The sequence below is a fragment of the Macaca fascicularis genome, chromosome 20, assembly GCF_037993035.2.
Source record: "Macaca fascicularis isolate 582-1 chromosome 20, T2T-MFA8v1.1".
Taxonomy (NCBI): Eukaryota; Metazoa; Chordata; class Mammalia; order Primates; family Cercopithecidae; genus Macaca; species Macaca fascicularis.
The window spans coordinates 5,456,605-5,480,092 of record NC_088394.1 but is presented as its reverse complement, the minus strand read 5'-3'; the positions used below and the strand labels follow the sequence as shown (position 1 = coordinate 5,480,092).

The 23,488-nt window shown below is 55.5% G+C and overlaps 1 protein-coding gene across 13 annotated transcripts in view; it reads right to left on the bottom strand.

Annotated features, from left to right (window-relative positions):
• MGRN1 (mahogunin ring finger 1) overlaps nucleotides 1-23,488 on the bottom strand; it is a 63,754-nt gene that overhangs the window by 25,708 nt on the left and 14,558 nt on the right. For 6 of the 13 annotated variants that reach the window (XR_012429707.1, XM_005591140.4, XM_005591134.4 and 3 more), the window contains exons 2-7: nucleotides 17,840-17,958; nucleotides 15,959-16,047; nucleotides 15,196-15,342; nucleotides 10,209-10,326; nucleotides 1,931-1,997; nucleotides 1,554-1,603 (exon numbers count right to left, since the gene is read on the bottom strand). Coding sequence is in view for 11 of the 13 variants with exons in the window: in XM_005591140.4 (XP_005591197.3) it covers nucleotides 1,554-1,603; nucleotides 1,931-1,997; nucleotides 10,209-10,326; nucleotides 15,196-15,342; nucleotides 15,959-16,047; nucleotides 17,840-17,958 (590 nt within the window). In the remaining 2 variants the exon portion in view is untranslated. Of the gene's footprint in view, nucleotides 1-1,553; nucleotides 1,607-1,930; nucleotides 1,998-10,208; nucleotides 10,327-11,013; nucleotides 11,160-15,195; nucleotides 15,343-15,958; nucleotides 16,048-17,839; nucleotides 17,959-23,488 lie in introns of those variants that run through there. The other 7 variants (XR_012429706.1, XM_005591139.4, XM_005591135.4 and 4 more) reach the window with 2 other exon arrangements.

The following is a 23,488-nucleotide window of genomic DNA, read 5'->3' as shown; positions in this document are numbered from 1 at the left end:
CGATCTCTTAAGCTCAGGAGGTCAAGGCTGCAGTGAGCTGAGATCATACCACAGCCCTCCAGCCCAGGCAACAGAGCGAGAAACTGTTTAAAAAAAAGATGGCCAGATGCGGTGGCTCATGCCTGTAATCCAAGCACTCTGTTGGGGGGCGAGGTGGGTGGATCACCTGAGGTCAGGAGTTCGAGAACGGCCTGGTCAACATGGTGAAACCCCATCTCTACTAAAAACACAAAAAATTAGCCAGGCATGGTGGTGGACACCTGTAATTTCAGCTACTCGTGAGGCTGAGGCAGGAGAATCTCTTGAACCAAGAGGTGGAGATTGCAGTGAGCCGAGATCATGCCATTGCACTCCAAGCCTGGGTAACAAGAGCGAAACTCCGTCATCTCAAAAAAAATAAAATAAAAATAAAATTAAATTAAAAAAAGGCCAGGCGCAGTGGCTCACACCTGTAATCCCAGCACTTCAGGAAGCCGAGGCAGGCAGATGACCTGAGGTCAGGAGTTCAAGACCAGCCTAGTCAACATGGCAAAGCCCCGTCTCTACTAAAAATACAAAAATTAGCCAGGTGTGGCCAGGTGCAGTGGCTCATGTATGTAATCCCAGCACTTTGGGAGGCCGAGGCAGGTGGATCACGAGGTCAGGAGATCAAGACCATCCTGACTAGCACAGTTAGCACAATGAAACCCTGTCTCTACTAAAAATACAAAAAATTAGCTGGGTGTGGTGGCGGGCGCCTGTAGTCCCAGCTGCTTGGGAGGCTGAGGCAGGAGAATGGTGTGAACCCCGGAGACAGAGGTTGCAGTGAGCCGAGGTTGCGCCACTGCACTCCAGCCTGGGCAACAGAGCGAGACTCTGTCTCAAAAAAAAAAAAAAATTAGCCAGGCATAGTAGCATGGGCCTGTAATCGCAGGTACTTAGAGGCTGAGGCAGGAGAATCGCTTGAACCTGAGAAGCAGAGGTTGCAGTGAGCACATATTGCACCACCGCACCACTCCAGCCTGGATGACACGGCGAGACTCCGTCTCCAAAAAAAAAAAAAAAAAAGGCCAGGCCCAATGGCTCACGCCTGTAATCCCAACACTTTGGGAGGCCGTGGCAGGTGGATCACTTGAGGTCAGGAGTTTGAGACCAATCTGGCCAACATGGTGAAACCCTGTTTCTACTAAATACACAAAAATTAGCCAGGCGTGGTGGTACATAGTACTCCCAGGTACTCGGGAGGTTGAGGTGGGCGCATTGCTTGAACCGGGGAGGCAGAGGTTGCAGTGAGCCGAGGTCATTGAACTCCAGTCTGGGTGACAGAGTGAGACCCTGTCTCAGGAAAAAAAAAAAAAAAAAAAAAAGCAAATGCAAAGCCTCCTGACAGCGGCACTCAGCCTCGGGACCAGAATTCTGGAAAGCAGGAAGTCACAGGCACACCCCCACCTGCCCCGGGCCCTTGACACTCAGCCACCCCACGAAGCCCCAACCCCTGCTCAGCCTTATCTCAAAAGACCACCCCCTGCCCAGCTCCCAGGTCCTCGGGAAGGTGATGGCCAGATGGCACTTACCTTTTCAAAGGCGGCCAAGAGCACGTGGGCATGGCCGGTCACTTCCACCACTGCTGGGGAGAAAGGGGCAGAGCAGTCAAGAATCTGGGCCTGCCCCACCCAGGCATCTCACCTCCCCGAGCCTGGCAGGCCTGCGGCACCAAGGGCTCAGCCTGCACAGAGTCCAGAGTCCAGAGTCTGTTCTGGGACCCGCCCTCCTGCACTTTCCACTTCCTCACCTGCCCCAGACTCCAAGCTGCCCACACACCCCGCCTTGTGGCGAGCCCAAGGCCCTGTGCCTGGCCTGCTTCATCACTGCTGCAAGCACTCCTCCCTCAGGACGCGCTTCCTCCTTGCATGGCCTGCACGCCCAGGAGGATGGAAGAGGATGCACTCACCATCTCCTTCGTCTACCACAGCCTGGATGACCACTGGAAACACGCCTCGGTCCAGGTCAAAGTTCAGCTGAGGAGAGAGTTGGCAAGAACGGTCAGGACCCACACAGCCAAGCCTGGAAGCCTGGAGTCGGTCAACAGATGAGCTGGAGAAAGCAGGCAGCAGCAGAGCTCAGAGGACATGCCTCGAGATGGCAGGAAAGGTGGATGCCAGGCTTGGCACCTTTTTAATGTGTGTGTTAAAACAGATAAAACATAAACTCTGCCATTTTAACCACGTTTCAACAGCGTTAAGTACATTTAAAATGTCATGCAACTGCCACCATCCATTTCCAGAACTTTTCATCACCCCAAACAGAAACCCCACGCATAGCCATCAGCACCCACACACTCTCCGTCCCCTCCCCCAGCCCTCAGAAGCCACCACGTGCTTCCTGTCTCAAGGGATTTGCCATTTTCGGACCTGTCATTTACATGGAATTGCACAACAGGTGACCTTCTGTCTAGGTACGTTGCCAAAGTTCACCCATGGAGCAGCACGCATCGGTGCTGCTTTCCTTTTTCTGGCCAAATAACAGGCACTGTGTGGACATCCACACGCTGTGCACGCATTCCTCCGTGACGGACACCGGACTGGGCCTGCGTCCTGGCTACGGTGAGCAGTGCTGCGCAAGTGTCTGCCTGAACCACGTTTTCGGTTCTCCTGGGTGCGTGCCTTGGAGGGGAAGTGCTGGTCACTGGGCAACTCCCTGTGACTTTTGAAGGCACCTGGCTTGGCCCCAGAAAACACAAAAGGCAAGCGAGGGAGACCACGAGGCTGGCTTGAGTCCAAGGAGAAGCTTCCTCCTGCTTTCATCCCAACCCTGCCGTGCACAGGCTGAAGGCCACCCTCTTCCCCACAGCCCCCAGGGCCCCAGCAGTCGACCCAGCACAGTACCATCCTCTTGGAGCCCTACTCCCGGGTACTGCTCTGCGGGTCTCGCCCTGCCCTCTGCAGGCCAAGTCTTTCTCTGGGCCTCAGGAAGCACTTGGCCCCTGGGCTTCTATCATTCAGACCCTGGTAACCAGGAAAGCCACTGGCCACCATCGGGCTCCCTGACTCCCTCCGTGGAGGGCAGGGACCCTGTGTCTCCAGTCACCATGACATCCTCGGTGTCTGGCACAGAACAGCAATGGACACATGCACCTGTTTATTCTGGGAGGAAAAAGAATCATTTATTTCTCAATAAAGATTTACTGAAAGAACGGATACTGGCTGCGCCACTGTGAGCATTCTAAAAGCCAGCGAATCATTTGCTTAACACGAGTGAACTGCAGGAGATGGTAATTATAACACAATAAAGGTGTTTAAAAAAAAAAAAAAAAAAACAGAACAAGGCCGGGTGCCATGGCTCATGCCTGTAATCACAGCACTTTGGGAAGCCCAGACAGCGGATCACCTCAGGTCAGGGGTTTGAGACCAGCCTGGCCAATATGGTGAAACCCCATCTCTACTAAAAATACAAAAATTAGCCAGGCGTGGTGATGCACGCCTGTAATCCCAGCTACTCGGGAGGCTGAGGCAGGAGAATCGCTTGAACCCGGGAGGCAGAGGTTGTGGTGAGCCGAGATTGCCCCATTGCACTCCAGCCTGGGGGACAGAGTGAGACTCCACCTCAAAAACAAAAACAAAAAATGGATGAGACAACAAAAGGGCGGGCCTGGCAGGCCCAGTTCAGGCAAGGGCAGCTGGGTCGGGGGAGAGCATCCTGCCTCCCGAGCCCGACCACAGGCCGCAGTGACCAAGACCCACGAGAAAGGGACGAGCCCCTCCATGTCTGCAGCAACCACCCCCACAGACGTCCAGGTGGGAACACTCCTGGCCCAGCACACGGGAACCCTGAGCCCGCAGCCAAGCACTCACCCCAAACGGCAACGCTCAGAACCAACAGACACACAGGATGTCTCCTCTCCCACTGTCCCTCCGTGAAGTGGGCAGCAGAAGCAGGGCAGGGGCACACATCCCCACCCCAGCGGCCCACGGTGGCTTTCATCTCAGGTCCTCCTGAGCCTCGGCTTCCTTCCTTGTAAAATGGGGTCATTACTGTGCTACCGCATGGGTTTCAAGGATAAAGCACAAATGTAGTCCTCTCAACAGACCCAGCACAGACACTGCCTGTGGTGGTTGCTACGGTTGTTGTGAATATTACTATCATGTTTTTTTTTTTTTTTTTTTTTGAGACAGAGTCTTGCTCTGTTACCCAGGCTAGAGTGCAGCCGCTGGATGTTGGCTCACTGCAACCTCCAACTCTTGGGTTCAAGCAATTCTCCTGCCTCAGCCATCCGAGTAGCTGGGATTATAGACGCCTGCCACCATGCCCAGCTAAATTTTTGTATTTTTTGTAGAGACAGGGTTTCACCCTGTTGGCCAAGCTGGTCTCAAACTCCTGACTCAGCTTCCCAAAATGCTGGGATTACAGGCATGAGCCACTGCCCCTGGCCAAATATTACTATTATTTAACGAACAGAGAAAAATGTTTCTTCCTAAGATTTGTCAACACAGTGAATTTCCTACCAAAAATACAGACGAGGAGAAGAGTTACGCGGACCACAGAGAGTAGTCAGGAGAAGGGGACAGGGAGAAACATTAGTGTGCCCAACTGCCAACCAGGAAGGCTACATGGACATGGACACAGGGCAAAGGCTGGCAGTACCCAGGCGCTCCCAAGGATGTCCCCACCCAGCAGGGACTCCATACCCACAGGCACCTGGCACACAGCTACTGCAGCTTCCTGCCATCTGGAGCTAAGAGTTCCATTCCGATCAGAATGAATGGCACATGTAACCCATCGATACAAGAAGCCCTGGGCAGGCAGCCATCAGCTGAACAAACCACAAGCCTGGAGACAAAGTCCACACGGGCCTAGGCCCTGCATCTCACGAGGGAGGGTCACAGGCTCCAGCCACAAGTCCCGTGGTATGGATACCAATGCACATGTGGACAGAGGTGGACAGAGACACTGACGCTGGGGGCTGTGCTGTGAAGGCTGAGAAGTGCCGTGGTCTCTGTTAGCGAGGAAGGGTGAAGCCAGGAGTTGGCAGGGCACTGGCCCGGGGCCAGAGTCAGGGCTGCTGGCGATGAGTCTAGCTCCTTACCCATTCACTACAAACAGGCCCCCACCCGAGCCTCAGTTTCCCCATTTGGCAAAATGGAACGGAAGTCACGCCTAACGCAAGGCTCCAAGTGCTGTGGCTGGCAGAGCACACAGTCAATACCAGCACCCAGAAGTCCGTGTGTCCATGCAACGGGAGCCGACCCAGTCTCCTCTGGGAGGGGCTGGAGGGTGCAAAAGGGGAAAAGGGTGCGAAAGGTGGCCAAGGAGGCCAATCCTGGGCCAGAGCTTTGTGCAAATGTCCACACACATCAGAAAGCTGCAGGCTGTTGGGCCTGACATGGTGTCTCAGGCCTGTAATCCCAACACTCTGGGAGACCGAGGTAGGAGGACTGCTGGAGCCCCGGAGTTTGAGATCAGCCTAGGCAACATAGTCAAACTCTGTCTCTACCAAACAAACAAACAAACAAACAGCCAGCAGTGGTGGCACCTGTAATCCCAGCTACTGGGAAAGTTGAGTTGAGAGGATCTCTTAACCAAGGAGTTCGAGGCTGCAGCGAGCTGTGATTGTGCCACTGCACTCCAGCCTGGGAGACAGAGTGAGCCCCTGTCTCAAAAAAGCGGGGGGAGGCTGCAGGGAGGTGGGGCACATGTTCACACCCACCGGGACCCAGCCAGGCCTCCAGCTCCCAGCCAACCGAGGGATACCACAGACACCTGGGCTTGCCAGAGGGAGGGACACTCCCTTCCCTGGCGTGGGGAGCCTGTCAGGGGCTGATGCTGGGACTGTAGGCCCCTTGTGAGCCTGTTTCCTGCCCACTCCGCTGAGTCTGCACAGGAGCCATCGTCCCAGGGTTGCCTAGCAACGCTCCCACGCTGCTGCCACAAGGGCTGTCATGAAGCCCAGAAAGGAGGAGTTCACGCACCGGCAGCTGCTCCTTTAGGTGATGGAGCTGGACGGGGGAGGCAGAGCTTTGTGGAGCGCACCCACCCCCACGCCCCTGCCCACCCCGCGCTTCCACCCAGGCCTGGAATGCATCCGCGCAGCCAGCACCTCAGCACTGACGGAGAAGCCTGAGTGAGCTGTGATTTTTTCTCATCACACTGCAGAAACTCAATGCTGACAGTGCTTTACTGGTGTGCAATAAAAACCAATGGTCTGGGGGAGGCGTGCATGATGGTAGCTATAGCCTTCTCTCCCACTAGCCGGCTGGCAGATCGGGGTTTACAGTGGGCACCCCGGGTAAAGCCCTTTGCATGCTGATCACAGAGCCCTCATGGCCACCCTGTGAGGAACTGCTTCCAGCCCCAGTCTGCAGAAGGGCAAACCCAGGCTCACAGAGCTGCAGAACTGGCCTAACGCTCTAGAGAGAGAAAGCAGCAGAACCAAAGTGGGCCCCCAGCCCCTCCACACATGTCCTCTCTGCTCCTGGGCAAGGCCAGTGCAGCCACCCTGGGCACCCCTGTGGCCTGTCCTTGCAGCTGTGCTCTTAACGACGCTAAGCCACGTCTGGCCCAGCATCTGAGCCCCTCAGGTTCTCTCTGGGAAAGCATCTCCCTCCTACTCCAAGTCTCTGTGGCCTGGCTGCAGGACGGAAGGCCCCCGCCCCAAGTGGGGCCACAAAGAGAAGGTGCACGGCCTCCAAGCACCTCTGGACCCAGCCGGATGGCCACGCGCTGGCCTGCAGGGCACTCGCTGAGAACAGGGCCAGCTGAGGGAGGTGGGAGGCTAAGCCACAGAGATCCCCGCCCTGATGACACATTCCCTGGAAGAAACCTCAGGCCACCTAGTCTTCTCTGAATCTACACCAGTAAGTCTCTAGTTTTCTTTTCTTAAACAAACCCAAGAGTTTTTCTGCCACTTCCATCCACAAAAGTCCTGACAAAGATAGCACCTCGAAGGCCGCACAGCAGCAGCTGTCCCTGACGTGCGCCGACTCTCAGCATGGCCATCCTCGGACAAGCCAGGGCTACAAGCACACGGGCGCTCATTCAGCTTCCTCAGCAAACCCTCACCAAAGGGCCCCTGGTGGGTCCAGTGCCAAGTCCGGGACAGAGGTAAGGACAACTGGGGGCATCGTGGTTCCAACCCTCTCTGGGCCCTGAACCCTCAGGAAGCTGGCCACAGTGACCCCTCCCCTCCCCCTCCCACCTCACCTGCAAACCCATGGCTCACAGGGCATGGAGACTGGGGCTCCCCAGAGGGGCTGGGGGAGGGACCCCAGGGAACATGAAAAAACAGGGAACAGAGACACCCCCAAACTCCCACTCCCCAGAGTTCAGCACACACGCCACACAGCACCCACAGCCACACGTGAGAGCTGCGTGCAGGGTCCACACCGGTGATGCTGGGAGAGGACAGAGACTCCGCCCACCCAAGGGAGATTGGGGAGACATTTATTTTACTTTAACTTTATTTTATTATTTTTACCTTCCCAAGAAATGGAGTCTCGCTATGTTGCTCAGGCTGGAGTACAATGGCTATTCAAAGGGACAATCCCACTACTCCTCAGCATGAGAGTTTTCATCTGTTCGGTTTCCAGCCTGGGCCGATTCCCCCCTCCTTAGACAACATGGTGGTCCCCCACTCCCAGGTGCTTTTACTTTTGAGACAGGGTCTCGCTCTGTCACCCAGGTTGAAGTGCAGTGGCATGATCATGGCTCACTGCAAGCTCGATCTCCCAAGCTCAAGCGATCTTCCCACCTCAGCCTCCTCAGGAGCTGAGACTACAGGTGAATACCATCACACCAAGCTGATTTTTGTATTTTTCACAGAGACAAGGTTTTACTCAGGCTGGTCTCAATCTTAAATTATCCTTCCACTTCAGCCCCCCAAAGTCCTGGAACTACAGGCAAAAGCCACCACACCTGGCTTGTTTTATTTTATTTTATTTTTATTTTTTTTGAGACGGAGTCTGGCTCTGTCACCCGGGCTGGAGTGCAGTGGCCGGATCTCAGCTCACTGCAAGCTCCGCCCCCCGGGTTTACGCCATTCTCCTGCCTCAGCCTCCCGAGTAGCTGGGACTACAGGCGCCCGCCACCTCGCCCGGCTAGTTTTTTGTATTTTTTAGTAGAGACGGGGTTTCACCGTGTTCGCCAGGATGGTCTCGATCTCCTGACCTCGTGATCCACCCGTCTCGGCCTCCCAAAGTGCTGGGATTACAGGCTTGAGCCACCGCGCCCAGCCGGCTTGTTTTATTTTTAATGCAAGGACAAGGAGGCTTTTCACAGAGAGCGGCTGCAGGTCAGGAAGAGAGGAGCCACAGGACTGGCCCCAGCATAAGTAAGCTCATCAGGCCTCCTGGGAGGGCATGTGGTCAATGTCTCCGCCTGGCCTCGGACCCACAAGGTCTGTCCTGTTTCTTGTTTTTGTTTTGTTTTTTTTTTTGAGACAGAGTCTTGCTCTGTCGCCCAGGCTGGAGTGCACTGGCTCGATCTCGGCTCGCTGCAAGCTCCGCCTCCTGGGTTCACGCCATTCTCCTGCCTCAGCCTCTCGAGTAGCTGGGACTATAGGCACCCACCACCTCGCCCGACTAATTTTTTGTATTTTCAGTAGAGACAGGATTTCACTGTGTTAGCCAGGATGGTCTCAATCTCCTGACCTCGTGATCCGCCTGCCTCAGCCTCCCAAAGTGCTGGGATGACAGGCGTGAGCCACCGTGCCTGGCCACACGAGGTCTGTACTGTTACACAGGAACCCCCTGGACCAGGGTCTTTGCAAGCTGCAGACCACATGGACGCTGGAAAACAAGGCAAAGGGAGAAGGAAGGAGGATACAGCTTTGACTGAAAGCTGGAGAGGGGCCTAGGAGGGAAAACTAGCAAAGCAGCCACTTAAGCCGCAACCTACAAAAGGCCTCGTTAAAAGAAGTCTGCAGCTTTGGCTGGTCACAGTGGCTGACGCCTGTAATCCTAGCACTTTGAAGGCCAAGGCAGGCGGATCACGAGGTCAGGAGATCAAGACCATCTGAGCTAACACAGTGAAACCACATCTCTACTAAAAATACAAAAAATCAGCTGGCCATGGTGGCATGTGCCTGTAATCCCAGCTACTCAGGAACCTGAGTCAGGAGAATCCCTTGAACCCAGGAGGCAGAGGCTGCAGTGAGCCAAGACCACACCACTGCACTCCAGCCTGGGCAACAGAGTGAGACTCCGTCTCAAAAAAAAAAAAAAAAAAAAAGAGACGTCTGCATCAAGAATTTAAACAAAAGTAAGGTTAAAAAGTTTCGGCCGGGCGCGGTGGCTCAAGCCTGTAATCCCAGCACTTTGGGAGGCCGAGACGGGCGGATCACGAGGTCAGGAGATCGAGACCATCCTGGCTAACACAGTGAAATCCCGTCTCTACTGAAAATACAAAAAATTAGTCGGGCGAGGTGGTGGGCGCCTGTAGTCCCAGCTACTCGAGAGGCTGAGGCAGGAGAATGGCGTGAACCCGGGAGGCAGAGCTTGCAGTGAGCTGAGATCCAGCCACTGCACTCCAGCCTGGGTGACAGAGCGAGACTCCGTCTCAAAAAAAAAAAAAAAAAAAAGTTTGAAAGACCACCACCAGGCTGGGCGTGGTGGCTCAAGCCTGTAATCCCAGCACTTTCGGAGGCCGAGACGGGCGGATCACGAGGTCAAGAGATCGAGACCATCCTGGCTAACACGGTGAAATCCTGTCTCTACTAAAAAAAAAATAAAACTAGCCGGGCGAGGTGGTGGGTGCCTGTAGTCCCAGCTACTCGGGAGGCTGAGGCAGGAGAATGGCGTGAACCTGGGAGGCAGAGCTTGCAGTGAGCTGTGATCCGGCCACTGCACTCCAGCCTGGGCCATGACAGAGCGAGACTCCGTCTCAAAAAAAAAAAAAAAAAAAAAAAAAAAGACCACCACCTGGTGTGAACAGACCCTGCACTGCTGCAGCCGGCAAAGGGGGCCCCATTCTTCACAGCTCCCGAGATCCCAGTGTCTGAACCTCCGTGTGGCTGCCTGGTTGGCGTCTGGTCTCCTGGCTCCGCCAACATGTGGCCCAGGCCTTGCTCCAGTCCATCCGCACGTCTGCCTGAGCACATAGACTGGGGTAGCCGTTCCCAGGCCTTATGAAGCCCAGAGGAACCCAAACACACAGGTCTCACTGCGCTGGCCCCACCCCCAAGAGGAGAGAATTCGAGAGAAGGAGCAAAGGGCAAGAAGGAGTTCAGCCAGGATTACCTCGTCATCCTTCCATTCCAAGAAGTCGATCTTGAAGGAGGGCAGGGAGAACTGCTGGCTCACCCCTCTCTTGTAGTGGACGGTCTCGGACTGTAGTGAGGGGCTTTTGGGGCTGTATCTGCAGGGAGCCGAGAGCAGGCAGTGAGACTGCAGCAGGGCGAGGGCCCTCCGTGCCCGCCCCTCCCACTCTGAAAGCTGGCAGGGCTGCAGACATCTGTCTTTTGGGGACCCTCTCTTGTGGGGGACAGCAAACTGCCTACATGACCACGTGGCCCTCACCTTCCAGGGCCTTCCACAGCCTCTCGGCTCACCATGCAGCTCTGCCCACGTCAGGCCCGGCTACGATTCTTCCAGAGCCCACACCTGCCCAATCCCTTTGCTACATCGCCCAGTGTGGCTGTGCTTTTCCTTTCGATGGGGTGCTAAGCTGGTTTACTTTTTTTTTTTTTTAGATAAGAGTCTTGCTCTGTCGCCCAGACTGGAGCGCAGCAGCATGATCTCAGCTCACTGCAACCTCTGCCCCCCGAGTTCAAGTGCTCCTCCTGCCTCAGCCTCCAGAGTAGCTGGGATTACAGGTGTGCACCATCAGGCCAGGCTAATTTTTTATTTTTAGTACAGACAGGGTTTCGACATGTTGGCCAGGCTGGTCCGAACTCCTGACCTCAAGTGATCCACCTGCCTCAGCCTCCCAAAGTGCTGGGATTACCGGCGTGAATCACTGCGCCCAGCTTGAGTGCTTACTTTTAGAATGAACACAGTACTTAAGTACACACAGTGCAAAATGCTCCTTCCCCAACCCTCACACCTGCTCCCAGCGGCCTGTTCTCCGCCCCAGCAGAGACCCATATATCACTCCCGGGGAGCGAGGCACAATGGTGGCCACGTGCACCGCGGGTCTCTCTTCCTCAGCATTCAGACGCGGTAGGCGTCAACACTGCTCTTTCATGTGTCCGCACACATTGGGGCTGTGTCCTGTGAACCACCACACCGGTCCCGCTGTGGTTTTATCATTCTGTCAGGGCCCCTGAGATGGTCACCAATATCTCACTCTTCTTAACACCTTTCCGCATGTCTTCGCCACAGGCCAGGCGCGAGTGCATCCCTAAGACAGGTGTCTCAAGCAGTTTCATGTCTGATAAAACTCCATGCAGGAACCCAATTCACACCCCACAGCCCCTCCCTCCACCACACCGCCCTGCTTGCCTGCGGCCAGGGCTGGCTCTCCTGGACAAAGGCACACTGAGCCCAGAGGTGGGGTAGGGTGTGGGAGGGCCACCACTGTACACACAAAGGCAGAAGAGGCCTGCCCTGGCCACCAGAGCCCAGTGTGGGAGGCGGCACTACAGGGGAGGCCCAGGCTCAGCCTCAGTAAAACGCACAGTTAAGACACCGCCCTCGGCCGGGCGCGGTGGCTCAAGCCTGTAATCCCAGCACTTTGAGAGGCCGAGGCGGGCGGATCACAAGGTCAGGAGATCAAGACCACAGTGAAACCCCGTCTCTACTAAAAATACAGAAAATTAGCCGGGCGCGGTGGCGGGCGCCTGTAGTCCCAGCTACTCAGGAGGCTGAGGCAGGAGAATGGCGGGAACCCGGGAGGCGGAGCTTGCAGTGAGCCGAGATCGCGCCACTGCACTCCAGCCTGGGCAACAGCATGAGACTTCGTCTCAAAAAAAAAAAAAAAAAAAAAGACACCGCCCTCAGGTGGACCCCAGCTTTCTCCTGTGAGCTGTGGAGCCCTGCACACACCCTTCTGTCTGAGCCTCAGTTTCCCTGTCATGAGGCAGAGAGGGTGGCTTGCCCTGCAGCTCAAATGGATGGAGCACTGGCAGGCTGGATGGGGTCTGGGTGCCTGGGCACGGCCTCCAGGTCCTGGAGCTGCTCCTGCTCTGTGATCCCTGCTGGGAGGGGAATCAGGCCTCGTACCAGGTCCTGAGAGGAGGGGACTGTTTTCTCTGTGATCCCCGCTGGGACGGGAAGCTGGCCTTGCGCCAGGTCCTGAGACAGGGGGACTGTGGCACTTCTCTCGTCACTAGCCCCCGGGGGTCTAGGACAGGGTGACACCAGCCAGGCTTGGCAGGGCATTTCTCTGTTCTCTCTAGCCTTTCTGGTGGCAGCGGGACCCTCTCTTCAAGCGCACCCGAGATGGTTACCTAACCCCTGAGCGCTGGGGGGCAGGGGGCAGACCACTCACTCACACTGGCCTGTGACCTCGGCGCACACCCCCTTTGTGGCAGCCCCCGGACATCTCCCGAGAACCCAGCTCCTCCACCATGTTGGCCAGGCCCAAGGAGGGCACCAGGCCCCAGAAGCCCAGCTCCTCCACCATGTTGGCCAGGCCTGAGGAGGGCACCAGGTCCCGTGGGTGTCAAACACTCAACCCCAAGCAGTGGGATGCAAGAAAGGGACAGAGGGGCCTGCCCTGGTCACTCCAAATGCTCCTATACCCAGTAATTCCACGCCTGTCATAGCACACAGGCATGCATTTCTGGTGTCATTAAAGAAATATGATCTGGGCCGGGCACAGTGGCTCACGCCTGTAATCCCAGCACTTTGGGAGGCCAAGGTGGGAGGATCATGAGGTCAGGAGATCGAGACCATCCTGGCTAACACGATGAAACCCCGTCTCTACTAAAAATACAAAAAATTAGCTGGGCGTGGTGGCAGGTGCCTGTAGTCCCAGCTACTTGGAAGGCTGAGGCAGGAGAATGGTGTGAACCCGGGAGGCAGAGGTTGCAGTGAGTTGAGATCGCGCCACTGCACTCCAGCCTGGGTGACAGAGTGAGACTCCATCTTAAAAAAAAAAAAAAAAAAAAAAAATATATATATATATATATATATATACACACACACACACATATATATATAAAATCACGTGCCAGGGCAAGGTAGAGCCTCAAAGAACAAAGTCCAGAAAAAGGGACCTGTTCCTCCCCCAAGTGCTGGTCCACAGGAAGAACCCTGGCTGCCGGGGAGCCCAGGGCCAGAGCCCAAGGGCGGCCTCACCTCGTGGCAGGTTCCCTCAGAAGCCCCACGAGTCGTTTCCACCAGCCCCTCAGCTCGAGCACTCAGGCTCCTTTCAGGAGCACTTGTCACATGAGGGGCTGTGCACAGGACACACGGTCCCCTCCTCACACCACCCACCCGCATTTCCAGCTGAGGACACAGAAGCACAAGCAGTCACGTGCCCCAAGCCACTCAGTGGGGACAGCATTCAAAGGCTAGGCTCTCAACCACACCCTATCGCCAGATGCAAAGCTGACCACTGAGCACTGTGCTCCAATGCAGGAAGGTGGGGGGTACACTCCTGCCTGTCCCTAAAGCCACTTGGGGCAGATGTGCCTTTGTAGGCTGGAGGCGGTCCTGCCAGCTCCTGCTGAAGTCGCACGTTTCAAACCTTCAGGGCCAGAAGGACCCTTATTTCAAATAAAACCTCTGAAAGTGCAAATATGTAATTGTGACACAATAAAAAATAAATATTTGGTCCTGGCCCCAGGTCCTGACACGGAGTCCTCTAAAACCCTTGTCATTTCCTGAGCGACAGGCGTGCTACGAGCGTGTTTTTTCTATTATTTGGTCCGTGATCTTTGCTCCCGACACAGAACTCCAAACCCGCGGAATGTCCTGGGTGGCAGGAGCGTCTATGTGTCAGTGAGGTGACTCTCGGCTCTTGTATGGGGTTGGCCGCCAGAAAGACCAAGCCATGATTAGAAACTTGGAAATGTCGTCGAAGAGCTCCTGAGGAAAAACAAACAAAAACCTGGGCCAGGAGGGCCGGGCTGCTGGCTCACGGCTGTAATCCCAGCACTTTGGGAGGCCAAGGCAGGTGGATCAACTAAGGTCGGGAGTTCGAGACCAGCCTGGCCACGATGGAGAAACCCTGTCTCTACTAAAAATACAAAACTAGCAGGGCATGGTGGCACACGCCTGTAATCCCAGCTACTAGGGAGGCTGAGGCAGGAGAAGCACTTGAACCTGGGAGGCGGAGGTTGTAGTGAGCCGAGATCGCGCCATTTCACTCCAGCCTGGGCAACAAGAGGGAAACTCCATCTCAAAAACAAACAAAACCACTTTGGGAGGCCGAGATGGACGGGATCATGAGGTCAAGACATCGAAACCATCCTGGCCAACATGGCAAACCCCTCATTCTCTACTAAAAATACAAAAATTAGCCAAGCATGCTGGTGCATGCCTGTAGTCCCAGCTGCTCAGGAGGCTGAGGCAGGAGAATCGCTTAAACCTGGGAGGCGGAGATTGCAGTGAGCCGAGATCGTGCCACTGCACTCCAGCCTGACCAACAGAGCGAGGCTCTGTCTCAAAAAAAAAAAAAAAAAAAAAAAAAAAACCTGGAACTGAATTTCAGCCAAGCCCCATCCTCCAGGGAGGGGACAGCGGCTGAAGACAGAGTTAATCATCAATCCTGCCTACGTGATGAAGCCTCCAGAAAAGGCCCTGAAATAAGCAGTTTTCGGGAAAGCTTCCGGGTTGGTGAATACGAAGGTGGCACGCACCACCCCTTTCCCCACACCTCGCCCTGTGAACCTCTTCATCTGGATCCTTTACAATCAACCAACAAACATCAGCCAAGTGTTTCCCTGGCTTCTGTGAGCCACATCAGCAACTGACCAAGCCTGAGGAGTGGGCTGTGGGAGCATGATTTACGGCTGGTTGGTGAGAAGTTCAGGTGGCAGTGGGGGCTTATGACTGGCATCTGAAATGGGGCAGTCTTGTGGGACTGGGCCCTCCATGTGCTGCACAAACTCCAGGCAGCATCGGAACTGAAATGAGTCACAGGACCCCAGCTGGTTCCCGCAGAGAAGAGACGAGTCCCTGGGGTGGGAGAAGCCCCTCACATTGTGGTAAAGTCCTGGGAGTATGGTAAGAGAGCAGGGTTTCGTTTTCTCCCTCTGGTTACTAAGGCAGAGAGAAGCCTCCCCAAGGAGTCCGGGGACCCCCAGCCCAGCTGCTGCCAGCCGCATGTGGGACTCACACTGCCCTGCCGTTCAGGAACTCCTCCGACGCCTGGCAGTAGATGGTGATGGCCACACGGGCATCAGCGTCGAAAGTGAACTCCAGGCTGTAAAGCACCCGGGGCTTGTCGCCGTCCTCGGTGGGGCTGTCAGCGTCGTCTTTGTACCTACCCCAGGCGGTGGAGAGAGGCAGCGGATCAGAGGCCACATCCGCGGAGGCTGCCTCCTGCCCTGCCAGGCTGAGGGCCGTGAAGGCGGCTTTGTGGACACAGCCCACTTCTCCAGCAGACATGGGGGCCGTTTCCTATTTGGACATGAAAGCCCAATGGTCCAGGGCTTGCCTCTCCTTCTTCCTGCCCACAGAAGACGGGGTACATGCTTTTGGTTCAGAGACAGCCCCAGATGCCTCAAGTCTAGTTGGTTTAGGCAGTTTCTGAACCTACTGAAATCTGGTGCTGGGTCATTCCTGGCAGTGGGGGGCCGTCCTGTGCATGGCGGGAAGTCAGCACCCCTGGCACCCAACTGAGATGCCAGAGCACCCCACCTGGCTGCCTCCAGACACTGCCCAGGGTCCCTGTGAGGCACAGCTGAGAAGCCCTGGCTAAATGGCTCTTTCCACATGCCCTTTCCCTCACTCAGCCCAGGGCAGCCTCTGATTCCACATGGGAGGGTGCAGAAACTGGGGCCCCTCCCACCTGCCCTTTTCCTCAAGCAAGCCAGAACCTCTGCCCCGGGCTGCGCCCCACAGAGCCACAGGGTCCCCAGGGGCAGGGCGAAGGTTACCTCACCAGCCGGAGGGAGTCTTTGCGGATGTTCACCAGGCTCCGCAGCGTCTTCACGGGCTCGTGAGGGGCAGGAGTGACGTAGGGAAACTAGGAGGAAAACCACAGGGCCGCAGGTGACTCCCTCAGGAGGGACCAAGGACAGAAAACGGGCCAGGGTGCAGCGGCCACAGCCCCAACGAGTATCCCTGGGTTCTCGTCCCCGTGTTAGAGGCTGCGTGGGTAGGCTGTCCTCATTTACAGGTAGAAGCTGCAGGCCACACAGCCCGCACATGCAACAGCCAGGACCAAACCACCCTGAGCAAATCCGGCCAGGCAGCCTCAACGCCCAATTCCTGCACGCTGGGGCCGCCCATCCCCAACCTGCTCTCCCAGGCTTCCCACATCCATCACTGCCCGGAGCAACCTCAGCCCCTTCCTTGGGCCCCACCCTTTCCATCCTCAAAGCTTCCAACGAGCACCCCCGCCCCAGGCTGAGCCCCCAGATCCCCCAACGTTTACTGGCTCCTCCGGCCTCCTGTCCCCCAAGGCCTGCACCCTCTCACCTCCTCCTCTGTTCTCAGGGCCCCCTGCCTTTCTGCTCCTCCTGGAGGGGCCTCCTTCCCACCTATCACGGCTTGGTTCAGCCACGGCCTCTCCAGTGGCGTCTCCCTTTCTGCCCTTTCTCTCTTCTACCCATTTGTCCTGTGTTAATTGTCTATACTCCCACTAGGTAGCAGAGGCGGGGTCTGCCTTCACCCTAGGCCCTGGAAGAGTGCTAGGCACACAACAAGTGCCAAACGTGTGCTGAACAAACGGACAGCTCACAGTACTCGCGTACTATGACAGTATTCGAATGTACCCTCCTCTGGCAATGAGGGGAAGATATTAGCCAGCTGTCTATATCTCTCCTTTGGACCATGTCTCTTGCCCACTGTTCTAGGGAAAGTCAATTTGTTTTTTTTTTTTTTGAGACAGCCTCCCTTTGTTGCCCACGCTGGAGTGCAGTGGCGCAATCTCAGCTCACTAAAACCTCCAACTCTCAGATTCAAGTGATTCTCCTGCCTCAGCCTCCCGAGTAGCTGGGATTACAGGCACAAACCACCACGCCCGGCTAATTTTTTTTTTTTTTTTTAAGTAGAGACAGAATTTCACCATTTTGACCAGGCTCGCCTCAAACTCCTGGCCTCAGGTGATCTGCCCGCCTCAGCCTCCCCAAGTGCTGGGATTACAGGCATGAGCCACAATGCCCGGGGTCTGTAAATACTATTTTTCCTTTTAAAGAAAGTCATTGGCCGGGCGCGGTGGCTCAAGCCTGTAATCCCAGCACTTTGGGAGGCCGAGACGGGCGGATCACGAGGTCAGGAGATCGAGACCATCCTGGCTAACACAGTGAAACCCCGTCTCTACTAAAAATACAAAAACTTAGCCGGGCGAGGTGGCAGGCGCCTGTAGTCCCAGCTACTCGGGAGGCTGAGGCAGGAGAATGGCGTGAACCCTGGAGGCGGAGCTTGCAGTGAGCTGAGATCCGGCCACTGCACTCCAGCCTGGGTGACAGAGCGAGACTCCGTCTCAAAAAAAAAAAAAAAAAAAGAAAGTCATCCAAGAAGGCTGGAATCAAATCTACAACGTTCTGCAGCCGTTGCAACCCAGATGCACCCGTTCAGTATGGCAGCTCTGTTTCGCAGTGACCTGCCCCTGGCCATCTGGCCTCTAAGGGGCAGCACCAGGACACCCCATTCCAGGGCACGTGTCCACACCCAAGCTCAACTGGAACCCTGTCAGGAGCTCTGCCCCGTTTAGGGGTGATTTGGTGCCCATCTGCCCTCATGGCTGGGATGCAGACCGCTGGGGACGGGGTCTCCCACTCCCGCAGCCCAGTGAGAGCCCTGTCCAGACCCACCTGGACTGGGCGGCTGCCCAGGAAATTCAGGTCCATGTTCTCTCCAAAGAGGTAACCTTCAGGGTGGGGGGTGTCAAATTTCTCTCCTCCCATGAAAAAGTGCGAAGCAAAGTAGTTTCCTGTTTAAAAAAGGAAACACGATTATAGATTGGTTTTTTGCTTCTGAGATGGAGTCTCGCTCTGTCACCCAGGCTGGAGTGCAATGGCGCAATCTTGGCTCACTGCAACCTCCACTCCTTGGGTTCAAGCGATTCTCTGCCTCAGCCTCCCGAGTAGCTGGGATTACAGGCACGTGCCACCATGCCTGGCTAATTTTTGTATTCTTAGTGGAGACGGGGTTTCACCATGATGGCCAGGATGGTCTCCAACACCTGGCCTCAAGTGATCCGCCTGCCTCAGCCTCCCAAAGTGCTGGGATTATAGGTGTGAGCCACATGCCCAGCCTGGAAACACAGTTATAGACTCTGAGGCTGAACACAGCCCGGTGGGAACATCTGATGGCCAAGAAGCCCAGTCCTGAGAAAGGCTCCACCTCAGGGGAGCTGGTGCAGACAGGCCAACGGGTGTCCCCCACACCTTCTGCCTCGGCCACCTGGCCTCAGGCCTTCCAAGGTGGCCTCCTGACCTCCTCACACCGCCAGCCTCAACACCCTTCCCTGGATGGCTCCTCACTGTTCACAGCCCGTCAGCCAGCTCCTAGCTCTAACACCACTTTTTTCTGTGGTGGCCTGAGCTGTGTTCCCGATGAAGACAAGTTCGGGTCCTACCCCACGTCCACCCCCTACTTGTGCATGTGACCTTATTTGGAATTAGGGTCTTTGCAGATGTAATGAAGTTAAGATGAGGTCATACTGGATTGAAGGGCCTAAATCCAGTAACTGGTTCTTAACAGAAGGAAGAAGAGGGAGGTTTGGACGCAGACTCGTACGAAGGTAAGACCAAGGGAAGAAAGAGGCAGAGACTGCAGTGATGCGGCCACAAGCCCAGGGATGACAAGGAGTGCCTGGGGCCCCAGGAGCGGGGAGAGGTAAGGAAGAGTCCTCCCCAAGTGCCTTCAGGGGGCGTGGGTCTGCTGACACCTCAGTTTCTGACATGTGCCTCCATGACGGTGAGAGAATACATTTCTGCGTCTTAAGCCACGGTTAGAGGTCATTTGTCACAGCCACCCCAAGAAATCCTTACACATTTCCTGACCCCAGACTAAGTCACCCCACCCCCAAATCTGAGCCCTGCATACTTTCCATGTCAGCATCAAGCCCGGTTTAGAAGTCTCTGTGGATCTGGACTAGTTCGTTCAGTCTGACTCCCGCGTGAGGGCAGTGGCCTGTAGGCGGCACCCATCAGCACCCTAGCACACTTAGGCACGAGATCTGCGCTTCTCCTACGAGGAGGGGATGAACAGCTGGGCAGCCTCAGAGACCTGCGCTCAGAGCCCTGCCGAGGAACACTGAGAGTATGGCCTCTCCCCTGGATTCTTGACCTCACACCAGATTCAGCCCCATTTCTCCCGGCACACAGTCCCTGAGAGGAGGGCCCAGGTGACCACAGGGGCCTATAGATTTCAGGGATGCTCAGATTACATGGTCCTCAACCTCACGTGTTGGAGGGACTTCCGGGAATTCTCAGAATCCCCACTGGGGGCCCCAGAATCCCTATTCCTTCTCAGAATTCCCACCTGACGCCAGGTGGGCTCCTCCCGGGGCCCTCAACGGGAATTCTGAGACCTACAGGCCCTGCATGGCCTGTGTCCTTCCTGAGAACCACGGCTCCAGTTACAGTTAGCCCAGCCACGGCCAGCAAGAGTACCTGGGCCCCAACCATGAGTCCAGGATGCTCCTCCCGAGGGAGGTGGCCCAGAGCCAGGTGCCCAGCACAGCTGCTCCTGACTGCCAGGAACGGTGGGCAGGAGCCACAGCCCCACCCAACCCCCCATGCAGAACAGGGACCACTGAGAGGTGATGACGACCAGAAAACAAGAATAAAGCGGCGACTACTTCAGCAAGTGGGATGGCCTGATTTTATGGACCATCACGCAGCTGCTGGAACCAAGCTGATCTAGACACACCGACGTGGACTGAGTCACAGAAATGTGCAAGTTAAAGAAAACAAGTTAACACATTGCAAGATCATTTTCTGAGGGGTCACTGCACGCACTGAGATGTGCACAGCACAAATTGTGAATACACAGAGAATGTTCTGGAAGGTCACACCCACGAGGCTGCCAGGGAAATTGGTGCAGAGCAGATGAGGGATGAAGCAAAGCCCATGTGGTGGTTTTAAATCAAAAGAAAGAATACCTGCAGTACAGGTGAGCCCAGGATGCCTTCCCCAATTACCTGGGCCCTGCATGTAGCCCCACCACATTGAAAGCTTCATTGCATCTTAATACCCTAAGTCTTTAAAGGTGAATTTTCCACACGGCCTCTGGGGGGTCTGGGGGCCACAAGGCACACCGTGCCTCAGGACCTGGTGGTCTCCAGACACTGGCCTCAGGCTTGGCTGGCCTTTAACTCACCCAACCTCAAGCCCAAGTCACGGAGCAGGGCTGAGGGCGGCCCGGCCCGGAGCCACCTGCCTGACCTCCAAGATACACAACATGGCCATGCAAACCACAGGAACCCCCCGCACCAGCCGCTGGCAGACAAGGGCCACAGCAGCATGGCAAGAGGGTGTGGGAAGCCCACTGACCCTGCTGACCAGCCCAGGACCCATCACTGACGGCACCCTCAGCAGTGACCAGTCCCCGCCCTTCCAGGAGCTCCCCAGGGCTGACGTAGTAAGGTGGGGTCCAGAAGGCCAGGCAGCCTTGGTCTGGAGGGAGACTCAGGAGTGGGCTTGTCCCTGCGAGGCGAGGCCTTCCAGGCTGAGGCACTGGGAACTCCATGACCCCAGGCAGGAGACAGGTCCCTGGTCCAGAAGCCTTCTGCTCCAGCCTCCTCCCAGGGCACCCTCAAGGCACAGCTACTTTGTGTCCAAGAAGCCCTCTGAGTTTCCTCTCTGTAGGCAGAAGACGAGCGAGCTGGCCAGCCTCCACGAGGGCCCCCAACGCATCTCACCTCCCAGCTGACATGTCTCTGGGCAGACTGCACCCACACCGAACAGGGCTGACCAGGTGACCAGTGAGACCTCGTGAAAATGGCTTCTAAGGCTCTGGGGCAAGCTGCCACGGTGCTGTGAGGACACCCAAGCAGCCCCATGGAGAGGTCCACGTGGGGAGGACCCGAGGCCTCCTGCTAAACCCAGCACCAGCATGCCGTGCCTGTGAGCCAGGGAGCAGCCCCTCCGTGCCCAGGCAAGCCCTCAGATGACCACAGCCCACCCACAGCTTTTTTTTTTTAAGACAGGGTCTTGCTCTGTCACCGAGGTTGGAGTGCAGTGGCACGATCACCACAGCCTTGGACCTCCTGAGCTCAAACAATCCTCCTGCCTCACCTTCCCAAGTAGCTGGGACCATGGTATGCACAATGCCTGGCTCATTTTTGTTTATTTTTTGTAGACACGGGGTCTCACTATGTTACCTAGGCTAATCTCAAACTTCTGGGCACAAGCAATCCTCCCACCTTGGCCTCCCAAAGGGCTGGGCTTACAGGCGTGAGCCACCGTGCCACAGCCTGAGCGAGGACTCATGAGTGATGGTGAGCCAGAGCCCCCCAGCTGAGCCACTCCCAGTCATGACCCACACCGTGAGGTAGTAAGCGCTGTGCTAAGCCACTAAATTCTTAAGGAGTCACCCAGAAAAAGACGTCGAATCTTTCTGAGATGTGGTCTCAGTGACTGTCATTCTCTTCTCCTGGCTCCCAGTTCGACTTCATTTCTACAGTCACAGTCCTGGTTAGAGCCTCTGGCACCATCTGCCCTGTGACTGTGCCCATTTGCCAGTCTCCCCACATCTCCTAGGTCTCCAGGTCTGTTTCTGGACCCACTGCCCTCAAAACCCTGCTGGTGTCCCAGCCACATTGAGGCAGGTCGCAGTCTCCCTGCAGCCTCCGAGGCCTCAGACAAGGCCATTCTGCCAGCCCCGGCCCACTCACACCTCGGGGCCCTGGAGTCCTCAGCTCATCCAGCTCTTCCCTGGAGCTCCGGCTCCACCTCAAGCTGCCCTCTCCACAAGGCCTCTTCTGACACCCCTTTTACAACTTGCCAAGCCCCCAACACCCCCGCTTGCTAACCAACCTTCCCGCTCCCCTTTCCGGCCTTATTCTTCTCCACAGCACTTTTCAGCCTGGTGTTCTAGATGGGAGGCTCTAAGATCTGACGGTATACAGATTTAAGCTTCATTAACTTCAGAGAAAGTAATTAAGCTGGGCCGGTGGTTCATGCCTGGGAGCTTTGGAAGATCAAGGCAGGAGGATCACTTGAGCTCCGGAGGTCAAGACCAGCCTGGGCAACATACGGAGACCCTGTCTCTACAAAAAATTCTTAAAAATTAGCTGGGCATGGGGCCGGGTGTGGTGGCTCACACCTGAAATCCCAGCACTTTGGGAGGCTGAGGCGGGAGGATCACGAGGTCAAGAGATCGAGACCATCGTGGCTAACACGGTGAAACTCTGTCTCTACTAAAACTACAAAAAAATTAGCCAGGCGTGGTGGCGGGCGCCTGTAGTCCCAGCTACTCCAGAGGCTGAGGCAGGAAAATGGCGTGAACCCACGAGGCGAAGCTTGCAGTGAGCCGAGATCGCGGCACTGCACTCCAGCCCGGGTGACAGAGCAAGACTGCGTCTCAAAAAAAAAAAAAAAATTAGCTGGACATGGCGGCCCATGCCTGTAGTCCTAGCTACTCAGGATACTCACTGAGACAGGAAGATCGCTTGAGCCCAAGAGTTCAGGGCTGCAGTGAGCCATGATCACACCACACTGCACTCCAGCCTGGGCAACAAAGCAAGACCCTGTCTCTCTCCCCTCCCCCCACCAACTCTCTCTCTCTCTCTCTATATATATACATGCACACACACACATATATATGTATAAATAACTTCAGAGAAACAAACGCTACAAACTCAAACACCTGCATAGGTAATGAGTGATTATTAATCTTCTCCTTTATCTTTTTAAAATTAAGTTTTCGGCCGGGAACGGTGGCTCACGCCTGTAATCCCAGCACTTTGGGAAGCCGAGGAGGGCGGATCAAGAGGTCAGGAGATCGAGACCATGGTGAAACCTCGTCTCTACCTAAAATACAAAAAACTAGCCGGGCGAGGTGGCGGGCACCTGTAGTCCCAGCTACTCGGGAGGCTCAGGCGGGAGAATGGCGTGAACCCGGGAGGCGGAGCTTGCAGTGAGCTGAGATCCGGCCACTGCACCCCAGCCTGGGCGACAGAGCGAGACTCCGTCTCAAAAAAATAAAATAAAATAAAATAAATAAATAAAATTAAGTTTTCTACAATTAACATGTATCATTTCTAAAATAAGAAAAATTATTTTTAAAAGATCAGAGACAAGGAAGAAGGGTGTTGTTAAAGCAATAGTTGTAATATCACAAAACTGGAATCATGTTCTAGAATGAGATCAAGGTAATGGTTGCTTGACTGAATATACCAAAAATCACTGACTTGTACACTTTGAAAACGTGACCCTGATGGTAAGCGAATTTCACTTCAATAAAACTTATTAGCAACTAGAAGGACTTCCCTTGTGAGGTGATGAATAATT